Genomic DNA, 21,719 nt, shown 5'->3' on the forward strand with positions numbered 1-21,719 from the left:
CGGCGGAGGAGCCCCGGGGCGAAGGTCCGCAGGGCAGCCTGTGCTGCAGCATTCACATCCTGGGTTGCTGGGGCAGGGAGAGGCCACCAACTATAAAACACGGTAAGGAGCCAGGTGCCTGCACCACCAGCCCTGGACCATGTTTGTGTTCCCACAACAAGGGCCAGAAGACCCTAAATACAGCAGGATGAAGAGGAAATGCCCAACGTTGCCAATTCAAATGCAGTTTATTGCTTGTTCTACCGTAGCACCTTTAGGTTTTTTAAAGTGTGACACACACACACAATTACAGAACTCTTGAAAAAATGATTAACTTAGGACAGCTTGATGGCAAACACTGCCTCATGAGCACATCGCACATAAATAGGATTTAAAAATGGAGTTAAACAAGGTTTTGAATTTTGCTCCGTAAGAACCATTTACTGGAAAGAACAGGACACCAGACAGCACATGAATCTTAGGGACTCCACACATCGAAGACCTGATTTTCCAGGAGAAGATGCAGACTAGGTTGATAAAGGAGTTGAGTATCCAAAGCTGCTCTTTAGTTGGCTTAAGAGCAAATCAGTATGTCATGCACACCCTGAATTCACGTGGCATTCACATCACTGAAGTGCCACCGAGGTTAAACCGCAATCTTTCATTTGAAGTCAGATGGGTTTGGCTCAGTCCTGGGGATATTCAGGATCAGGAAATTAGGGTGAGAGGAGTAAAACAACAGCAGCATCACACTCAGAAAGAAAAGGTGAAGCTCAGGGAGTAAAAAAAAACTCAAAATCATTATTTCTGGTATAAAACTGTTCACAAACACTGTGGTTGTTCAGGAAATAACCTCTTGGAAGTGTAGAGCTCAGGCACTTTAGTTATTTTCAGCTTCACACTTCTGGTGGGTGGACCCTCTCCCACCATCCTGTCACCCAGTGCAGCAACACAATGCTCAATAGTTTAAAAGAATATATAAACCCCCCCCAAACGTAAAAACCCCCACATGATCTCGCCGACAAACAGCGTGAAAAAGTAAGCATGAGAAGGAAAGGAGCTGTTATAAACATTAACATGCTCAACAAACCGCTGACAGGTTTTAAGAGCTGAAACCATCAGGACTTTGCAGGATGAAAAGGACCTTTTCCATCATGTGCAAAAATATCTGGGTTTGGGGCACAGTTTATGGTGTGATGGCAACCTCATCTATTGCTGATACCCTACGTTTAGGATATATGTCACCATCATTTTATCATCTCATGCTGCAAGGAAAAGAAGAAAACGTCTCCTGACAGCAACCCTGAAATGCCAACCTACTTTCTAACATATGGCTTTGAAACAGGGCTCCTTTTGTGCTTAAAAGTAGAGGTGCAAGGAGAGCATTGCTCTCATGGAGAAGAACGAGAGTGGCTGAGGGAGCCCAGCAAGGCACTTTCTCCAAACACATTGGCATAAGAAGACTTGAGGAACTGGACATAGTTTTGCATGCTGCGGTTGGTGCTCTCCGACTGCTCCAACCGATCCCTTAAGTCCTGCAGACGGCTTTCATAGCGGTGCTCTGCCTGCATAAAGAAGCACAAAACACAGGCTGAAAGACAGCAACATTCATCCCATTCCTGTTAAAACTGAAGCTGTTCCCTTGAAGTGCTGAAGTCAGCAAGGATTAGTACAGCAGCAGATGACATTACCATAGATGGTGCTATGATATTTATAACCCTGTTTTGCTCATTTCCGACTCCATTCAGCACCCACTGATCAAACCAGGAGACAATGTGGCTGATCAGCTGAGCTTTCAAACTGATTAGCTGTAGTTATGAGGAATTAAACACACTCTGCTCTGAAAAGCTGCTTGACCTGATCGATATGCCAACTTAATTCCAAGTACAACTCAAGCAGTAGAAAAAATAGAACATGATGAAAGATTCCCCTTTTTTCCTATAGAAGAGAAATTGCATTCTCTCTCAGACAACCAAGCACAGTAAATGAAGTTGATATCTGCTCGTGATACCTGATGCAAATCTCATTTGAATACAGAGGTCTGATTCTTTTCTTACAATCACATAAGTTTAGAGCAAGTTCATGCAGATCATTGCTATAAGTAAATTAGAGTCCCCACAGTGACTAATCAGTGACCTAACAGACGTCATGCCACACATCTGTCAAGGTCACATACAACAGCATGTCATATTCAGACACAGCTCTGCGTGACTTGCAGTATATCCATAGGACGTTCGTTTACAGACTCCAGGACACCACCAGCACTGCAAGAGTATTCGCTGAAGATCACTCACATCATCTTTGCTCCGACGCAACTGGTTCAGTTCTGTTTTATTCCTACTCAGCTGGGTCTCCAAATCCAACATCTTGGACTGGGCTGCCCTCTCTCTGGACATTGCTCGTTCTCGGGTTTGTTCCACCTACACGTACCAACAGAACAACTCTGTTAAAGGATCGTCTATTGCAGAACCATTTTTCCTATCCCATTGCCTACAAAAGCCCAAGAAAGTTTAACTGGACACATCCTTATTCATAAGCAGCAGTCTTGTGCTTTCAGCTTTTGGTTGCAAACTGGAGCACAGAGTTCAGGTTTTTCAATGGTTTAACTGATGACAAACAATACCAGCATGTTTTATTATCTGTATTTCACTGAACATGATGATTTTAATGAATTTGGTCATAGGCTGAGGAGTATTTCCAGCATCTTCACTCTTCTCCTATTACAGGCTGGGCAGTTTTGGGAGAATTCACAAACACAAGAAGTTACTTACTTGTCTTTTGGCATCCTCAATGGCCATCTCCAGCTGACGTGCCAAGGAGCTACACTCCCGGGTCTTCTCATCTAGCCGCAGCTGGCACTGGTGGATCGACTCCTCCCGTTTTGCTATGACCTGAAGGAATTCTATGTTCTGGGCACTCGTTGACTCTAGTTTTCTAGGTTAAGACAATAAGGGAAGGAAACCTATTCATTTTAAATGGAGTGTGTTCTAGTCTGCCTTTTTGTCAGGTCCTCACTAGTCTGGGAATAGATTCCATTTCTCCTTGAAAGGTTAGAGCCCCACGAAGCAATTCTCCATTTCTCAAATACAGGATTCCAAAGACTGAAGGACAGAGAGAGTAACCACATACCTGCATTTTCGCACACACTGTCACTAAAAGGAGTTAATAAACATGAGTAAAATTACAGGAACATGTAGTAACCTCAAAATTGTCAAGCTAAAATGGGCAAGGAGCTGGTTTATGTGCTGTGTAAGACATCATCCTTTCTAACAAAACATTCATAACACATGCTGCAAAACCACAGAACTCTCCAGTGGACAACTACTGATTCGAGATCCTTCTGGGATAAACAAAGACATAGAATCCTGGAGGCACATAAGGGACTGGAAAAAGACTGAAGCTGTTCAATCCCCTGAAAGAAAACAATGGGAAGAGGATAGAAATGGAAGGTTAAGAGAGCAAGAAAGCCTAATACTTCTAACCTTTCTAGCTCTTCCACCTTCAAGGTGAGCTGCTTTTTGTCCTCCTGGGCAGAATGACACCTCTCCCTTGTCATCTCCATTTTGTCCCCCTGGAGCTCAATCTAAAAATTACAATGAGTAATTACTTCACAGAGTAGTCATTACACGCACACGACCAACCACCTAAAATATATGCAGCCTGCCAGAAGGAAACATGCTCAATTCAGAATTTCTGGAAAATGCCAGAAAAGGAAGAGCAGACAGAAAAGCAAAGCACTAAACATCCATTTTGCTGGTGCTTTCAGTTAATGTTTGGAAAGGTATGAGAAAGTTCTTCCATATTGCCAATGAAAAGCCAGGTCTGTGAACACTTGCATGCAGAGCAGCCACCTGTAAGCATAGCAAAGCACACACATTAAAAGCAGCCATATACATGACAGCAGCCCACAAAAGCATTAGAGCCCGAAATACCAGGAAGGTTGTAATTCCAAGCTAATCAGAGTAAAGCAGTTACACTGCGAGATCATTTGCTAGAGTCTTGAGGCATGGCTGCAGAAGTCATGCCTGTTGTAATTGTCCTGCAATACCTAGAGAGTCCTCCTGGGGACAAAACACAGGGATAGGGAAAACAACCTGAAATCAGGGTGAGAAAGCAAGGCTGGGGTAGCACTATCAGCAGAAAAGCACAAAAGGGAAAGCTGACAAGGTGATGGAAGTAACAGAAGCAAGTGTTGGCATTAGCAAGTGTTGAAACTGCTGCTATTCAAGACGCAGTAAGTGCAGACCAGGGAATGAGGAAGCTTTCAAGTAGTCAGGAATGCCACTAGCTACGCCGCTAACTTCTCGCACAAAGACATGGCACACACCTTTATTTTGCAGTGCACGTTTAATCTTTTCAGAAAGAGACGAGAACAGAGACGGAGATTGAACCTTCCTGCGACTGGAAATTCGTGTTGGTCTCAGACTTCTGGAAAGCAGAGATGCTCGTAATTTCTGCTATCTCTTACCTGCTGCTGAAGATCTGAAACTTGGACAGACAGGTCAACGTTCTTTCTCTCGTAATTCTGAAGTTGCTCTCTATATTCTGCTATCTGTGATTCTTTCATCTTTAGGATCTCAGGCAGCTTCTCCAGTTCAGCAAGCCTGCTCTGCAGCTGCTTGTATGACTATAATCAAAGGAGAAGAAGAGAATGTGAGGAATCTTCAAATGTTCATAAGGTCAAGAATAAAAACATTTCTCAACTTCAGTGAAGCTTTGTTGGAATGCAACCGTGGTGATAATGTGTGGGTATCTGGCCAGTGTCGGAGCTCGAAGCCTAAAGTCTTCTACTTCAAAAGGCTTTCTCTTAGGATTTGGCATTCCCTATGGATGGAGTGAGAACGAGTATTTTGGATCATGGGCTTCTATTTTACTAGAAGTACAAGCTCTTTTTTTGAGGAGAGCTGCTCCACATCAGACAATGTGTGACCTAGCCAGCCCACTGTTCTAAACCACTTTTTCTGCAGCAAGGGACACAGGAAGCAATTTAAACACCTCTGAAGAACACCATATAGTCAAGAAGCAGCTGCTAAATGTTCAATACATTTTGAAGAATGAACAAGTCCTGAGAAAAACTAATGGAAAAGGCAAACTCAAGCCTTGTATTTCCTCTTCACAGCCATTTTTCACTACATTCAGAACATTAAGATCCATGAATGTACACAACGTATCACTCTTTAGAGGAATAGTTACCAGATCCATCTGGTTATTCTTTTCTTCCTTTACTGCCTGGTTCTCTTTACCAAAATTCTCCAGTTTTGCTGCTGCATCTTCTGCTTCCATTTGGGTCTTTAATATCTGGACATTAAAAAAAAACCTACATACTTTATCTGTCATATATAGTGCTCAAGGATCAGCAACAAGTTTCTTACCACACCAGCCACCACCCCAGAACTCTATCTGGAAGCTGATTTTCTGCTACCTGGAAATCTGGGCTTTCTACCAAATGTTTTCCCCCTTTTGCCTTATCTTCCTACAATCACAATATCCAAAATCCCTCCAAAAAAGCAGCCAAGGAACACTACTTGCCACACTAAGAGGCAGAAATAAAGCATCTAACTATTTTTCTTTACCTTTTGAAAAAGAGCTTGGGAAAGTGAAATATAAAAACCATTCTTTTTCATTAATCAAGACCTCTGTTATGGAAGTCAGCTCTTCCTAATGACCAAGTCATCAGCACATAGTGAGGAAGGCAAATCTTGCACACTTTGACATAGAGCACATGGCAGTTTGGATGCTGCCAGCTGCGAAAGAGTCAGGCTAATAGAGACAAATTGACCAAAACCATATCAAACTGCAACATCCTCCAAGAGCAAACAAAGAGTTAAGGTGTTATAAGCCACAACAGTAAAGGGAGGAAATGTCATTGCAAGGGCTGCAGGTTTTGGTAAGATGCCTACCTGTGATTTGTAGTTTTCAATCATCCCTTCGTAGTTTTTGACAGAGATTCTCAGCTGCTGCACTTCAGCCTGTGCTTGCTTCAGCTTTTCCTCCATTGGGGCCACACTAGCCTGAAAATAGAACACATTTGGAAGTAACTGTCACACTAAGCTGTCTAATGTCTAGACTAAGAAAAAAGGCTTTTGTCAAGTGTAAGTTGGCAAAACTTTCCAGGCTTCAGTAGATTGCCAAATTCACATCAACAGAGCAGAGAGGTTTGGGATGGACATGAAGTCTTTCCATTTGCCTGAATGAGCTGTGTTACTTGGATTAGGGCTACTCCTTATTTGGATCAATGCCTGGCTTTCCAAGAAGAAAATTATGTAGGTTACCTACAAGATCAACAGTGGTAAGAGAAGACAGAAGAAATATACCAGCCACTTTTTGTTTTATTCTGGAAATTGCCTTTCTCCCTGCATGAGCTACAGTTGGTTATTCTCTGGCCAGCAGTATGAAGATGTGAAGACAAGATGTAAGAATCCAGCTGGAAGAAGCAATACTTGGATTGGAGATCCTCCTAACCAAAATATGGAAGAAACCCAGTCCCCACAGAATGTACATTTCTTTTATGTCTCTTCCCAGCATACTTGTCCTGTCACACTCAGGTTATGGAGAAACTGGTTTGAAAGTGAACAGGAGCAATTGGTGCAACTGAACTCTGTCATTAGAAGCCAAGCAACTTGTTGTAATGTCTCCTTTTTTTCCCCCCTAGCATCACTGACCTTTAGTTTTTTATTCTCCATTTTTAAATTAGAGGTCTCTGAACTCTGTCGATGCACTTTATCCAGCATCACATCTCTGACGTCCCGCACCTTGTCCTCCTGAGTTGCCTGCTCTTCCAGCAAGGCTGCAAGGCGGCTGCCATACAGAAAGAAAATCAGTCTTAAGTGGCAAGAAAGAAAAAGGGTCCTAACCCTTAAACATTAGCTTCAGAAACGAGGTTTTTTCCTATCCTTTCATCTTCCTCCTCCATATATGCACACCTATCTTCTATACTGTTCTATTACCTGAATCTTAGCCTGCTGGAAATTAACTTGAGTTGTCCTCTTGGAGCTTAAATGCATTGCCTTCAAGATACACAGGGTGAAGAGGTACCTTTCTCTTGTCTCATAACTACCTTTTTTTTCCTGCAGCAACAACTGTACTGCAGTAATAACACTACATTTATTGACCTTCACAACAAAATTGACAGGAGCTACACTGCCTCTCTCTTCTAACCCCTTCAATTTTCTCAAACAGACCTCAAAAGAAAAATAACCTTAATTCTTTCAAAGCATTACAAAATTGCAAAGGAACGGGGCTTTAAGGGTCAGCAAACCCTTAAAAAGTCTGCCTTTGCTGTGGCAAGTCAGCAGCAGAAGCCATATCACTCTCTTGCTCTCTCTCTCTTCTCAAACTGCTCTAGCCCTTAGGCAGTGCTGGTTTTGCTTGGCTATTTACAGGCAACCCAATGAAATCATTTAATCTAATGGTATTATTCAATTCAGTTAAATTATCCTTGAACTTAGAACACATCCCCATTCGTGCTTGTTACTCTACACTAGTTTTATTTTAACCTGGTCAATGTAACAATTTCCAGTTCGCGGTCACTCTTGTCCTTTACTGCTCTATCATGGCGGTTCCTCCAGGTCTCCAGAGTAGACAGCGCCTCAGCAACATACCCATCCTATCAACCAAAAGAAATACAGGAAGAAAAGAGCAAGGGTGACAAAAATGTCACTGGATATGGGATATGCAGATAATATAAGGCATGGCTAAGATGCTACTAATGGCTCCTGTCCCTGGGATTCAAAAACAAGGGATAGACAGAAAAATAATCAAGTAGTGTAAAATCCATGTTCCCTTCTAGTTTGTCCCAGTCCTAAACTTTCCTACTTTTCCTTGATATCCTTGAGTTGTTTCTCCAACAGGAAATTCCACTATGCCTCTAAGTCTTTTTACTTTCCTGCTGTAACTCCATTCAGAGTTTTCAGTCAAAATAGCAAGGCTTTATTTTACTGTTTTTTTCTCAACCTTCAGATGGTTCTAAAGAACCAGGTGAAAAATCGGATCTGCTAGGTTAGTATTATCTAAGTTATGGCAAGTTCTAAGTTAAGGACATGCAGCAAATACAGTGACACCTGAGAAAACAGGTTTTGTTCTAAACTTAGCATAAATGGGCCAAGGCATCAAGACAGAAATAAATCTCATTAGTTGAAAGCAGAGACTCTCTCCAGGGCTGCTACCAGAAGTCAAAGGCTTAGATACATGATTTGAAATGAGGTCTCTTCTGCTGTATTATCAGGTACCTTTTCTGTTAGCTGGGCAGTCAGTTGCTCTACATACTCTTCACTCCGCTCTGCCCGCTCTTTCTGTGCACGGAGGGCTTTCTTCAGGGCCTCTTTGTCACGATCTGCCTTCTGCTTTACTTCTTTCAGCTGTTCCATGATACGTTCCACCTCTGCCTTACGCTGAGCTTCACCACGCTCCAGATTCTGCAAGAGGGAAGAAAATACACCATATGGAATAATGCCCTTACATCTGCATACCCAAAGCAGCAACTAATTTCCTAGAACTGGTGGAGAGAGCTGGTTATAACCCCCCACTTGCAGTCTGGAGGTTCCTGCAGTCAGGTTTCATCTTCACAATCCTGTCCTAATATTGAAAGACATGTCAGCATGACATATCTGGCTTTCCTTCCAAGAGTCTTCCTTTTTTCTTTCATAACCTGCTCTCTAGAATACTTATTTCCTTTCCTGACCAAGATAAATACTGGTTTAACATTCTTTTGATCTACCCAAGAACATTGTCTTTATTAACTGTATTGCTCACATATAATAATGTTGCTTTATGCAGCTATATACCTTAAAGCTCCTCTAAACCATGAACACACATGTTCATCCTAACATCATCACAACATCAACAGATACGTTAAACATAAGACTTTGAGCAAGATACTGCTTCCCTTGAAGTCAATTCAGTTTATGAGTAAACGAAGAGATGATCCCCAGGGACCACTGCAAACATACCCGTAGCTGTACAGTTAGGCGGTTGTTCTCCGCTTCTTTGCCTCGCAACTGTGCTTGTAAATGGGCTTTCATAGCCTCCATAGATTTGGAGAGTTCCTCTGCTGCCTTTGCCTGGTCCTAAATAAGAAGCAAGAAGACACAGACCTTTTTCCTCAACAAGCTAATAGAAGGAACACTTTATAAAACCTAACAGTCTCAGATTTCTTCACTGAAGGGTCTCCAGCCATCTCTTCTTTCCTCAGATGGACCCTCATGGCTCTTCTACTCCAACAAAATGTGGAACAAAAAAGTAGCCATTTATTTTAAATCAGATGTGAATGACTGGCCTGAAAGATTTATTCTAGAGCAAAACATTCTTCATGTGACATCTCTTCTACTACATTCCGCTTTAAATTACTAAACAGAGGAACAGGCTGGAATTTGACATCAGGACCCAATAGGATCTTAAACAGAAAGGCAACTCAGTGATAAGCCCAAGCAAAGAGAATACTACCTAGTCATCCTTGTGACAGATGTCTTATTAGCACAATATGGAATCCACAACTGTGTAGAAATTGGTTTTATAACTAAGCCAGTCATCTGAACCCTTAAAAAGTAATTTTCTGCAAATCCAAATTCATAGTCTAGACTATCTGTAGTTCTGCAGAACTCAAAGGTGGAATAGGGAGGAGAAAATGGAAAAGGAAACTACCTTTCCTGCCTGTATGTGATTGGCAAGACTCTCCATTTCTTTTTCTTTCTCCTGAAGCTTCATCTGAAGTTGCTGGGAAAACAAACACCACTTAGATGTTAAGTAACAAACACATTTAGGTTGGCAAGGTGGAGGAAAAGAGGTGTAACTGTCTCCCTCCCTCGCAGCTCTGATTCATGGCACTCTCTGGTATCCACAGCAACAGAAAAACAGCCTGCATTCTCTTCAAACAGAAAGCAGAAGGGGTACAAACACTTGTGTAACAGAGCATAATGTACTCAGTCAAGAACAAGGACCTGACAGGATCGTATACCCCACAGATAAGAAAGGGCATTACCGGTCTCACAGCAAATTTTATAACTTCATGCAATGTAAGAACTCTTTTCTCAGTTTACAGATAAGGAAATCAACCAAAACTGGCACCAGATCACTCATTCAGTAACAGCAGCAGACACAGAAAGCTTCCCCACTTTGTGCTTTTCACAAAATCACAGTATCATTTAGGTTGGAGAAGACCTTTAAGATCAGAGAATGCGGTAAGCCAACCACAAGCTCTTTTTTTTTAAGACCCTAACCATTAATCCAGCACTGCCAAATCAGCCACTAAACCATGATCCTAAGGGCCACATCTACACATCTTTTAAATGCCTCTTGGCATGTGACACCACCGCTTCCCTGAGCAACATGTTCTAATGCTTGACAACCCTTTTGGCGAAGAAATTTTCCTAATATCCCATCTAAATCTCCCCTGGTGCAGCTTGAGGCCATTCCCCCTTGGGTACAGGCAAAAGATGATCATTTCCCCTTAGATTATGGGACTTCATTCTGCTGCTCATCCCTGTCTTCCAGCTCAGGGGAATGGGTACCCTGAGAACTAGTCTTACTATTAAAGACTGAGGCAAAGAAGGCATTAAGTTCCTCAGCCTTTTCCTCATCCTTTGTCGCTAGGTTTCCCCCTCCATCCAATAAAGGATGGAGATTCTCCTTAGCTTTCCTTTTGTTGCTTATGTATTTATAGAAACATTTTTTATTGCTTTTTATGGCAGTTCCAGATTAAGTTCTAGCTGGGCTTTGGCCATTCTAACTTTCTCACTCAACCCTTTCATTAAGCTCTAGACAACCAAAACACACAGATCTACCCCACCACCTCTTCTTCCTTGCCTATCTCTTCTAAGGAGTTACAGCCATCCACTGCAGCACTCCAGTTTTCCATGCTTCTGTGATGACAACTGTGTCTTAGCTTTCCTGCTGCACAATGACTTTCAGCTCCTCCTGTGTGTTGCCCATGCAATGGTGTAGATACACTTCAGTTGGACTACTGATCCTGCTGCCTTTCTGAGGGTAGAAGCCCTAATTCCTACATGACCATTCTCAGGCTCTTCTGTGGTTTCTAACACAAACTCTTGTGTCTTTGCTGCCACATAGATCTCCATCCCCTACCTCCTTTGAGATGGCAGAGCAAAGGACCTTGCTAGCACACTGTTCCTCAGACATTGGTTTTATCCCTTTACCCATCAAATCTAGTTTAATGCTCTTTCAATAAGCCCTGCTAACTCCCATGCAAAGACCCTTTTTCCCCTTTGAGACAGGCCTGTTGCCAGCAGGCCTGGTGTCGTGTGAACCAACCCATTACCCAAACCCCTCAAATTCTGTTGGTGACACCAGGCTCGGAGCCAGGTATTGATCTGTTGGCTATCTCTGAAGATAACATAACCATATAGAAACAAGTAGGTAATTTTCAAACTGAAAAATCCTATCCTGAGCACCAGGAGCATTTATTTCTGCAGTAGGTATTTTTAACTCTCCCACCCCCAGAGTTTTCTTTTTAAAGAAACACGTAGTATAATTATTGCTTTGTACATTCAGTACTATAAGAAAAGGTAAGCAAAATCATAGAATCATACACTGGCTTGGGTTGGAAAGGACCTAATGATCATCCAGTTCCAAGCCCCCGCCATGGGCAGGGACGCCTCACACTAGACCATGTTGCCCAAGGCTCTGTCCAAACCAGCCTTGAACACTGCCAGGGGTGGAGCATTTACCACTTCTTTGGGCAACCTGTTTCAGTGCCTCACCATCCTCACAATCATTTGTTCTTAAACATAATAAGGACAAGCTTAAGTTCTTTTATATAGCTGAATACTGTAAATCCTAGTGGTGCTCTTCATGAAGATCTCACCTATGTTACCCCTATTCTAAGCCCCTAAATTTCAAGGGCTATGAAAGAAAAAGCAAAACAAAGACCCCAAAACCAAAAAGCTTGTGGTTTGCTTACCACATTCTCTGCATCTGAGTCAGCCAGCCTTTTCAGAAGTATTTTTTGCCGCGCCATTAACTTCTGAGCATCCTTCTAGAAAAGAAATACATAAGAATCATGTATTATTAACTAAATTACTAACTAAAAAGTCAGTTATAGACAGTTACTTTAAATGGAACTGGGCAAGTCAACCATTTGTTCCCAGTTGCAGCAGCAATTCTCAGAAGATATCCAGAAGCACCAAATAAAATATAAGAATATATATAAAATATAAACTCCAGAAAGAATAGCAATTTAACTTCTGTACTGCTCTTACAAGCAATACAGAACTGTTCTGTACAAGCAGACAGAATTGTTTACAATCTCTCTGTTCTTAAAGCCTACAACAATAAGGTTCTGAATATCCTCTGGCTCCCATTAGCTAAGGTCACATCTAGTCCTCAGATGTCAGCCAATGCAACTGTAGCAGTAACATTTCACACTAGCACAAGCAGCTGTATCCCGAAGAGAGAGCTGGCAACGCAGTAGTGCCTATATCTTTTAATATAGTCACATAGACATTCTAACATCCTCACAGCAGAAAAGTCAGCCTTATCTATGAAGTAGGTAGGGATAAAACCCAACAAAAACACACAAAGTCCTACCCACTCTTTATGACACAGGGACAACAGCAGGGCTGGGGAAAAGCATTCAAAGGTCTCAAATTGCATCTCAGCCCACAAGATGACATAGCCTCGTGCAGTCAGCCAAGTTCAAGCACACAGCACTGCTCACCTCCTTGTTGTGCTGCTCTTTGAGAAGCTGTCGTAGCGTCTGGTTGGTTTCTTCAAAGGTGGTCAATTTCTGGAGCAGAAGTTCTTTCTGCCTTGTCAGTGCATTAATGTCTGAGCTGCTCATGTGCTTCTCCTAGAGAACAGTTAAAAAAGCGAAAAGAATTATTCACGTGGAATGTATGAAGCTGACACAAGCACGAGCAGTGCAATAGTGAGCACCATGTGTGCAGAAGGTGACTGGATGCTGCAAGTCAATACCCCACTTCCAAACAAAACTAACAAATGCCTCCACATTCCTAGAGAAATAATTGTTACATTACATTTTTAAGACAGCCATGTAACAGGACAATATAGCAAAGGCAAGAATGAAAACAGACAACACCTACAATGTTGAGTCTCCCAATCGTATTTTCCAGGGCACGGATCTGCCTGGCTGCTGCTGATGCATCCCTTTCTGCCTCATTCAGCTTGGACATCAAACACTCCTTCTCATGCTGCAGGTACTTCTTCTCTAGCCTGTAACGAGAATTCAGCCATCAGAGAAACAAGATGCTTTGACAGCTCTACCAGCCACTATTGATATACAGTTGACTGGATTAAGAAACACCCCATGATTCAGTCCTCTAAGGGGCTATAGCCTCTAGTTTTCAGTTTCATGTTTTTTCATTTGTTGTTCTACGAATATCATCACAATTCAAACAGCATCTCTTAACCTTCAAAATATTAATTGCAGGGCTAGGATGACCCTCCTGTAGGCCACACAAGCCAACTGCTCTCAGGTTCCTCTCAAGAGTAGTTTTTTCTATTCCAATATCATCCTATAACCCTTCTCTGCAGCTATTGCAATTGAAGTTCCCCTTCTAAAAGGTGACAAAAAAACCCCAAGAACATCAGTTTTCAAGCAGCACTGCAACCCAACATACAAACTACAACCTTAAATAACATTAGCAATAAAGGAGTTATTGCCCTGTAAATACCACTACTTGGAGTAACAATGGAGAACAGAGCTGTCTTACATCGTCAGGTCTTTCTCTTCCCTTATGCGCTCCATATTGCGCCTGAGCAGCGTATTCTCATGCTCTGTTTCTACCAGCTCTTGTGTGACTTCATTTAGTTGCTCTTTCTGCTCCTCCAGGAGACGCTCTGTCAGTTGCTTGTGTTCCTCCTTTTCCTGCAGCTTCGCCTGATGAAAATATTTAAATAGGACTTAAGACAAACTAGGTGCTTCTAAAGTGAAACACAGAACCACATCTCAAACCACTGAACCAGCTACTGAGCTGCAAACAACAGAGGATCAGACTTTTTCTGGCTTTTTTTTCCTTCCTCCCACTCCCCTTCCCCCTAAATATTTCCAGGTTATTTGGATGCACAAAGAGCATAATTCAGCTATTGCCTTAAAGTACCTCCCATCCCACAAACACAGGGAGATGCAAGCATCCTGGTTTTAAGTCATATACCAAAAACTTGTCATCAGCCAGAAGACATGTGAAAGGCCTTAAATATGGCAGGAAAGGAGCTCTGGTGGGAGTTCACACACTGGAAATGGCTCCCATTGCTCCACTATTGCTTTGGGAGATCCATGGAACTGGGTGAAATCAACCTAAACAGTCTCTAGCATTTTGTTTCCATCTACCTGTTCTGTAGCAGCATAGTGCACTGCTGGTAGTGTGACTGGAGTTGTGTACATAATATCTGAGAGCTGAATGGGGCTCAGAAGTTGGCTACTGCTCCCCATGAATGACACATGTACCCCATTTGGCAGTTAAGAGTGCTACAGACAGTGAAGATGTGAAAGAAAAGAGAGCACAGAGGGGGCTTGAACCACTGCACCAGGCTTGGATTTTCTTTTTGCAGCAAAAAGTCACTGGAGATTCCTTGGCTTGCACAAAATCAAAGCTAACAAAATTAATGTGATCTTACATTATGGATTTAAGTGACACCACCAAACATTTAGATTCAATTTACTTATTAAAAGTATCAAAGTGGATTTTTATTTTACAGTCATGTAAGTAACTCCATTAAATTTTGTAGCATAAATAAAATGGAGAACGCTTAATGCAAGAATCTATTTGACTCAAATCCTATTCTTTTACATGGATTTGAACATCATAGTTTTAAGTAAAATAATGCTACTTAAGATGTGTTACCCTCAGTGTTAACTCGAAGTTAAAAACACAGTTTGCCCCCACCATCACGTATCTGGGAACATCTCCTACCCATTTTTTAAGTGGTGTCAAGTACATAAGATGCTACTTATCTGGAAAACACAACATCAGTGGGTTGCACATTTTTAAACCAAATGAGAAGAAACAATCTTAAGTGGATTATTTGACACTAAACCAGCAACATACTGTATTTTTCACCTTTGGGAATAACCAGTTTTCAGACTTCGGGCTTGGGCAGAAGAAAGATTATTTGGAAACGGAAGCACAGCAACACCTTATTAAACAGATAAGGTTTTATAATGTTTCATAGTAGGGCTTAGTGAATTTCTCGGTAGGATAGCTCAGCTTTTCTAAACAACTTTAAACAAGCTACCAATGGCCTGGGTAGTCTTCTATTGCACCAAGACTTGACCCCAGCCTCTATCTCCTCACCTCCTTCATCATTCCCACTGCATTTATGAGGCTATCTATCTTCTTTTCATATTCATTCATTCTGCAGCAAACAATATCCTCCTCATCTGTAGAGAGGTCGCTCAGGTGCAAAATTGATGGCATTTTGTCTGAATCTGGAGGTGCAACTTCTAGGCGGTGAGCTGGTCCCTGGTAGAAAATACCAGAAAGTCATAAACAGGATTCTAACTGTAACTCTGCCAACCACAGAGACCAGGCTGTATCACTGCAATAAGGCTGGTAGAGAAAACCAACTTGTAAACATTCTTTCATTTTCATCAGGGAAAGGTCGAGAATGCACAAAGACTTGAACAGAAAAAGAAGAAAAAATAATGGAAGTTCAAGTTCTCATTAGGAAAAGCCAGGAATACAAAAAGAAAAACTATCAACCCACAATAAAGAAAGCACACTACACAAATAGTCCATGCTTTGGAAGAGACTAAGAACAGCAGCACCTCACTGTGCCTCTACATGAGAACTTGAAGGGGACTAATAAAGCTACAATAAACAAAGAAATTTGTCTGGCTTCTAGAGGCAGAAAGGCACCACGATATGGGCATAGACTAATAATTAATTTCCTATTTTTCTGTATTAAAAGGTGAAAAAGATTTATAGAAGACACAATGGGTGGTAAGTGACAGTAGCCTTCTTTCAGATCAGCCCAGCTCCCTCACTACAACATCAACTCTCTTCAACCTCAGATAGACCTTTAAAAGTTTTAAGGTTTTAAAGAGCAAACTCAGCCATACCTCCCATTTGCAGGTGGACTCCCGAACAGATGTTTTGCCTGGGGGTACGCAGGGAGCTTTCGTTCTCACTCGGACACTTCGACACACATTCATAGTATCCCCCTTCACTTTCTGCTTGTACTTTTGCTGAAAGAAAAGAGAAGATAAAATAAATCACAGACTTTTAAAGAACCATTTACAATTTTTAGTGCTGCAAAGCCAAATAAAAGATGATTCATACAAAAATATCACAGTGTTATGCATGATACATCACGTAAGACTAGCCAGCAGCCATCAGAGGAGGCTAACATCAGTTTGAAGGAAAGGTTATTGCACATTCAGCTGACGGTATGTTCTTGTCTATCACGAAGCAGCTCTGTGATGGGATACCTGCACTTGTGACGTGATGAGAGCCTTACCCAGCAGGCCAGGGTGGGAGGCTTGTGAGGGAAGAAAGTCTTCTCTGTATGGAGATGCACAAGAAAATATCACAATGTGACTCACTCATGTGAAGAAGGAACAACCTGAGAGATCCCTTCTCCATTCCAAGTGTGTCTCACAAAAGAGCAGATATATCATGTGATAACAGTAGTATCAGAGAAAATTAAGAACAGTGCACTGTGATTGGTCCTAAAAAGCTTCCGAAGTGTTTTTTCTGCTTTGTAGTCAACTAATAGATGGACATTTATTTGTATTGAACTTGAAGAGCTCTGACTGAAGGGAAGTTCAAGTGGTTTTGCACAATTCTGATCTTCAGAGAAAATCTGATGTTCTGAATATTCCCTACAGGCAATTAATTACTAAGAGTCATTGATTTCACTGTCAGGCCCTACCCCATCATGATATGCACCATTAGCAACAAACACAAAATTAATAGAGGACTTAGAACAGGATGGCTGCACCTAAGGAAGAACGAGCATCACCTTTACATAAACATCCAACTGCAAAAGAGGATAGGCAATAGCTAGAAACTCAGCTTCAGTCTTGCCTTCAGCCTGCTGTGCATAAGGCTATGAAGAGATTTTCTTTGCTGCACAGAGCAGCAGACTGAGAAGGTGCTTAATGCCAGAAGACGGTTTGAATCCAGACTCTCTTCCCTAAGCACATTAATTTTAATACAATCAAGATGGCATCTGAAACACCTAAATACAACCTTTCCCCAAACCTTTCCTACAAAAACAAGGATGAAGCCAAAGAGAAATCATTATCAAGACACAAATTCAGAAAATAAATGGAAAAAAGAAATCCCCCAAACTATATCACATTGGAAGGAACGCCTCTCACAAACACACATGTGAACATGAAAAATACATATTCTAGATCAGACTTAAATCACCTTAAACATACAAAATACATCACTGAAAATTCACCACTGAACACAAATTCAAGTCTTACACTTCAAACACAACAGTAAAACAGACCTTGAAGATGGTGTGGTGCTTCTAGGACCGTTCACCTTCCTCTTTGTAACCCTTACAAACACGCGGCTACACACTCCTACCTGGCATTGTGCAGGTGTGGTTTTCTGACCCTTTTTAATATGGACATGGACAGGGGTGTTTTCATCCACATGGACGTGCAAAGGGGGAGATGAGGAACGGTTCTTCATGGCTCTTCTCCCACAAACGGGAAAGGGCAAGACAATGAAAGGAAACCTGTGGATAAGGAAACTGGAAATAACAACATTTCCCTCTGTGCCAGAAAGCAACAATGGCCAGCCTTGGTTAAAGTTTGAGCTTTCAGTAGCATCTGCCATTTTGAATTGCACACTATTTTGCTGCAAAACTGGGATTAATACAAATAACTTCTCTGCTGCTGGTATTTTCTGCTTTGAACATTGCTATTAAAGACCAAATACAGTTGGATTGATAGCAGGTGTCTGAAAGAGTCATTGGAGTTTGAAGTCTTTGAGCAAGCAAGCAAATCAAGGTTCCAGTAATCAGCACCATCTGATTATGAAGAAAAATTTGAAGGGAGAAGAGAAGCATTCATTTAACAGTTTACTTAAGGGAAAATCAACAAGACACCATCAGATCCTTCCATCCTAGAGCCCTGACCCTGTGAACTCTTTCATACAAGCTTTAAGTGTCTTTTGAAGCTAAACAAAAGCTTAAAAGCTATTGGATCACAGTACTTAATCTTTAATCTCCAGAAAAAGAGCACAACCTCATACCAAACACAAGATGGAAAAGCCTAGAGATGCAAGATTAAAGCCACTATCTTCGAGCTTGATGCTTTGGTTGAGGTAATGGTATGACGCAACTGCAAATCCTACAAAAGTCCACCAGCAGCACTAACCTGATTCTGGCAGAAAGGGTTTTTTGTAAGGTAAATTACTTACACTTATTCTAACACTTTTGGCTTTTCTGGACAGTGCGTTCTGTGTAGAGACTGAAGTCATTTCATCGTTGATGGATGATGGACACCTGATATAGAAATAATAAAATGACCACTAATAAGAAAAGGTGTCAAATTCTGGACATCCTCCTCTTTTCAATTTAAGGCTCAAACACATCAAGTATACGGACCCACAGCAGTTGCTGTGTCCTGGCTTCCTCTGACAAGCATGGGATGAGGAAAGGACAGAGATTGTAATTCCTTACATAGTGATAATTAAACTTGGCTTCAACAGTGGAAACGTTTTGTACAATTACATGATGGCCTTGCTCAAACAGTTACAAACCTTCTAAATTCTAACTGCAATTTTAAACCAGTTTAATATGGGAACAGGTCTGAACAGTTCTAGGGCATGTGTACATCCCCTCTCAAACCCCACAGACTCCCCAAGTTCTGCCATCATCAACGAATTCTGCAAAACTGCACAGAAACATTGATGGTTTAGGTTTATATTGTTGTGCAGGCTGAAGAGATACGTCCAAATTAGCACTCATGCTGAAGGAAACCCAGCACCACAAAGACTCAGTCAGCTACAGCAAGAGCATCTGCTGGCTGAGAGGACTTGAAGACTTGAAGAAATGGGAGTGCAGGAGAAGGGATGTCCAAAGGACTAATGCTTGCTGGGGAGGGATGGAGTACAGCTATTGGAGTGGTGGTATATCAAGCTTAGTTAGCTGACCTTATGTTAACACTCCTCCATAATGTTACAAGTCAAGTCCCACTTCTTAATGTGGTAGAACAGGATTTTTACAACACTTGTGCCAGACCAGAACTGAGATCATTATTTATAGCTCATTGTTTAATTTACCAACTTGCTGAGATTCATGTAATAAACTACTCTAAATAAACCTATTACTACTGCATCTGGTTTTAAGCAGGATACGTTTAAAACAAAACACACCTGTATATCACATCAGAGTTATGAAGATTACAGAGGGGAAGAGAGAGAGATCCCCAGCTTCTAGCTATGAACAACTCCAAATACCGCTGGGCACTTTAATCTTCTTGTTTTCAAGAGAAGGGTTAAACTCTCCCCAGGCCCACATGTGAGCATGGGTTAATGCACTGACTGAGAACTTGCAGAGCTTTTGAATCCCAGACTGGTTTGCATTAGAAAGGACCTTAAAGCCCCTCCAGTTGCAACCCCTGCCACGGGCAGGGACACCTTCCACTAGAGCAGCTTGCTCCAAGCCCCTGTGTCCAACCTGGCCTTGAACACTGCCAGGGATGGGGCAGCCACAGCTTCTCTGGGCACCCTGTGCCAGCGCCTCAGCACCCTCACAGGGAAGAACTTGCTAAGATCTAACGACGACAAGTGAAACAGAAAAGCAGTCACCAGCTTTCCCTAACAACTGGGTTTATTTCAGAAGTTTAAGCAACTTTTCCTGCCATCTCCGGAGGCTCTTCAGACAATCTCTGTCTGCCTCAGGCTGGCACGGCCCTATCCCGGGCTCAGTCTCCCACTCTAAGCAGGTTCATCTCCCAGCTCAGGGCAGTGCTCTCCCCAGAATGGGCTGAGAAGCCCGCAGGAGCGGCATCACCCCCGCGCAACCCGTCCCAACGCCCCCCTCGCTACAAAGCACGTTTTCCTTTACATATTCAAAGTCGCCCGTTGGTTCCCGTTTTCCGCTGCGGCGGAAAGGACCCCCCTAAGGCGGGGAGTACCCCTCGCTACCGACAGAGCGGGTAAAAGGACTCTTCCCGGGTGCCCCGCCCCACCGGCCCCTCACCACGAAGCGCTGCTCAGGGTCCGGTGGCGCCTCAGGAGGTGGCCGCCGGCGGCGGGGAGGCGGCGGGAGGCGCTGCTGCCATAGAAACCCCTCAGGCGGGCCGGGCCGGGCGGAGCGCACCCGCAGCAGGTGCCGCAGCGGGCGCCGCAGCACTTCCGGGTCCGCCGCCACACCGCCGCTCCCGGCTCCCCCATTGGGAGATTCAAACTCTCCTCGTGACCAGACCGCCGCCGCAGGCGTCACAGCGCCCCGCCCCACAACGGGCCCCGTCGCCATAGTGACAGGAAGCGGCCCGAGGGGACGGGCCTAGCGCCGCGCTCCTCCCCCGGCGATTCGGCCCCTGTGCCCCGGCACTCTTCGCCCCCGAGGGTGGCCAAGCCACCACCGAAGGGCTCGGAGCAGGTTCATGCAGTTATGTTAAAACTGCATCACTGGCTGTTGTGTCGATACTGCAGGTTTCAGTACAAGACAGCTTCAACAAGAATATACAGCAAGTCACAGAGCAGCAACACAGCTGGTTTTACTGTAAACATTATTGTCTATGCCAGACCATAACTGGGTTTGTAACTAGTCTCACATTCAAATAAAAGTAAAAAATACAACAAACAATGCAACAAAAGCCCCAAAACCCATCCCCTATGACAACCTTTGCTGTTACACCCCCTCCTCAGCTGAGCCCGGCTGTATTATAGACCACCTTCAGCTGCACCCAGAATGTCTTAACAAAGCAGCTTCCCAAAACCTGCCCTTTCTCCTGGGAAAACAGGACAGCACCAAGGCAAAACTCAAGGCTTGGGCTCTGTAAAGGAGCCTGAATCATCTCGCACTAGGACAAACATCCCACCACAGTTCAGGAGACTTGTACATTACCTGCTGAGACAGCTCCTAACCCCACTGGTACAAAAACAAATCCTTTGCTACTCTCACACAGCACAAACACCTACATTGGCAGATTGCTCCTAATCCTTCTTTTTTCCAGAAAAAGAATAAACTGATTTTCCCAACTGATTCTACTCTTTTGAGCACCAGCTCTGCATCACTGCTTGCCGTGTAGGGTGTGCTTTCCAGGTACAGTAAGAACTCGCAGATCCAGAGGCACACATTAAAGCCAGCCTTTATCCTTGCAGACTGTACAGCATCAAGTATAGAAAGAACTGTTAACATGGAAGAGCGAAAGCAGCAGTGACTGTGTCATGGGAAGGATGCCTCTCCCAGCACCCTGGATTCCTCCAGTTCCCTCAGCACTGGGCTTACAAGATTCTATTGCAGGAAAAATTGTCACTTAAATATGAGCACCCAGTGTCTCAGTCAGGAAAACACTTCAGGGTGAGCAGCAGAAGAGAGCCCAAAGCAAAAGCTGCTCAGATCCATTGCATCCGCTGTGGCTGTAACACTCACTAGCAGAGTCTTGCTTTTACAGTACCCTGCTCCAAGAATGGCTCTCACCTAAAGGAAGCCTATTTGCTGCACTCTTCAGAGCTTCTCCTTTCCAGCAGCATTCATTTTGCCTGTTCCCCTCCTTCTAAACACCATGTTCAAGCATACACAGCTGGATCCCTCCTGCTGTGACTTGATATTCTAAGCAGGGCGGTCTCTGTGCC

At 43.0% G+C, this 21,719-nt stretch overlaps 1 protein-coding gene across 9 annotated transcripts; it reads right to left on the bottom strand.

The window, feature by feature from the left end:
* Positions 1-208: 208 nt before the first annotated feature.
* ODF2 (outer dense fiber of sperm tails 2) lies at positions 209-21,687 on the bottom strand (the record flags this gene model as incomplete). 9 transcript variants are annotated; one of them, XM_080630456.1, is made up of 21 exons in its annotated part: positions 209-1,544; positions 2,274-2,399; positions 2,751-2,913; positions 3,462-3,562; positions 4,448-4,606; positions 5,173-5,277; positions 5,880-5,990; positions 6,642-6,777; positions 7,476-7,585; positions 8,208-8,393; positions 8,928-9,044; positions 9,619-9,690; positions 11,894-11,968; positions 12,650-12,781; positions 13,035-13,164; positions 13,665-13,831; positions 15,246-15,413; positions 16,013-16,138; positions 17,493-17,646; positions 18,333-18,417; positions 21,565-21,604. In XM_080630456.1, 19 exons carry the CDS (start codon positions 17,598-17,600, stop codon positions 1,371-1,373), a joined length of 2,466 nt encoding a protein of 821 aa, XP_080486582.1. In that variant the 3' UTR covers positions 209-1,370. The 9 variants fall into 9 exon arrangements, 7 of the variants coding, with proteins under 7 accessions (XP_080486582.1, XP_080486584.1, XP_080486585.1 ...); XM_080630458.1 differs by lacking the exon at positions 17,493-17,646 and having other exon boundaries at positions 21,565-21,687; XM_080630459.1 differs by lacking the exon at positions 9,619-9,690.
* Positions 21,688-21,719: the final 32 nt, after the last annotated feature.

Source organism: Psittacula echo, assembly GCF_963264785.1.
Source record: "Psittacula echo genome assembly, chromosome: 16".
In the NCBI taxonomy this organism is placed as follows: Eukaryota; Metazoa; Chordata; class Aves; order Psittaciformes; family Psittacidae; genus Psittacula; species Psittacula echo.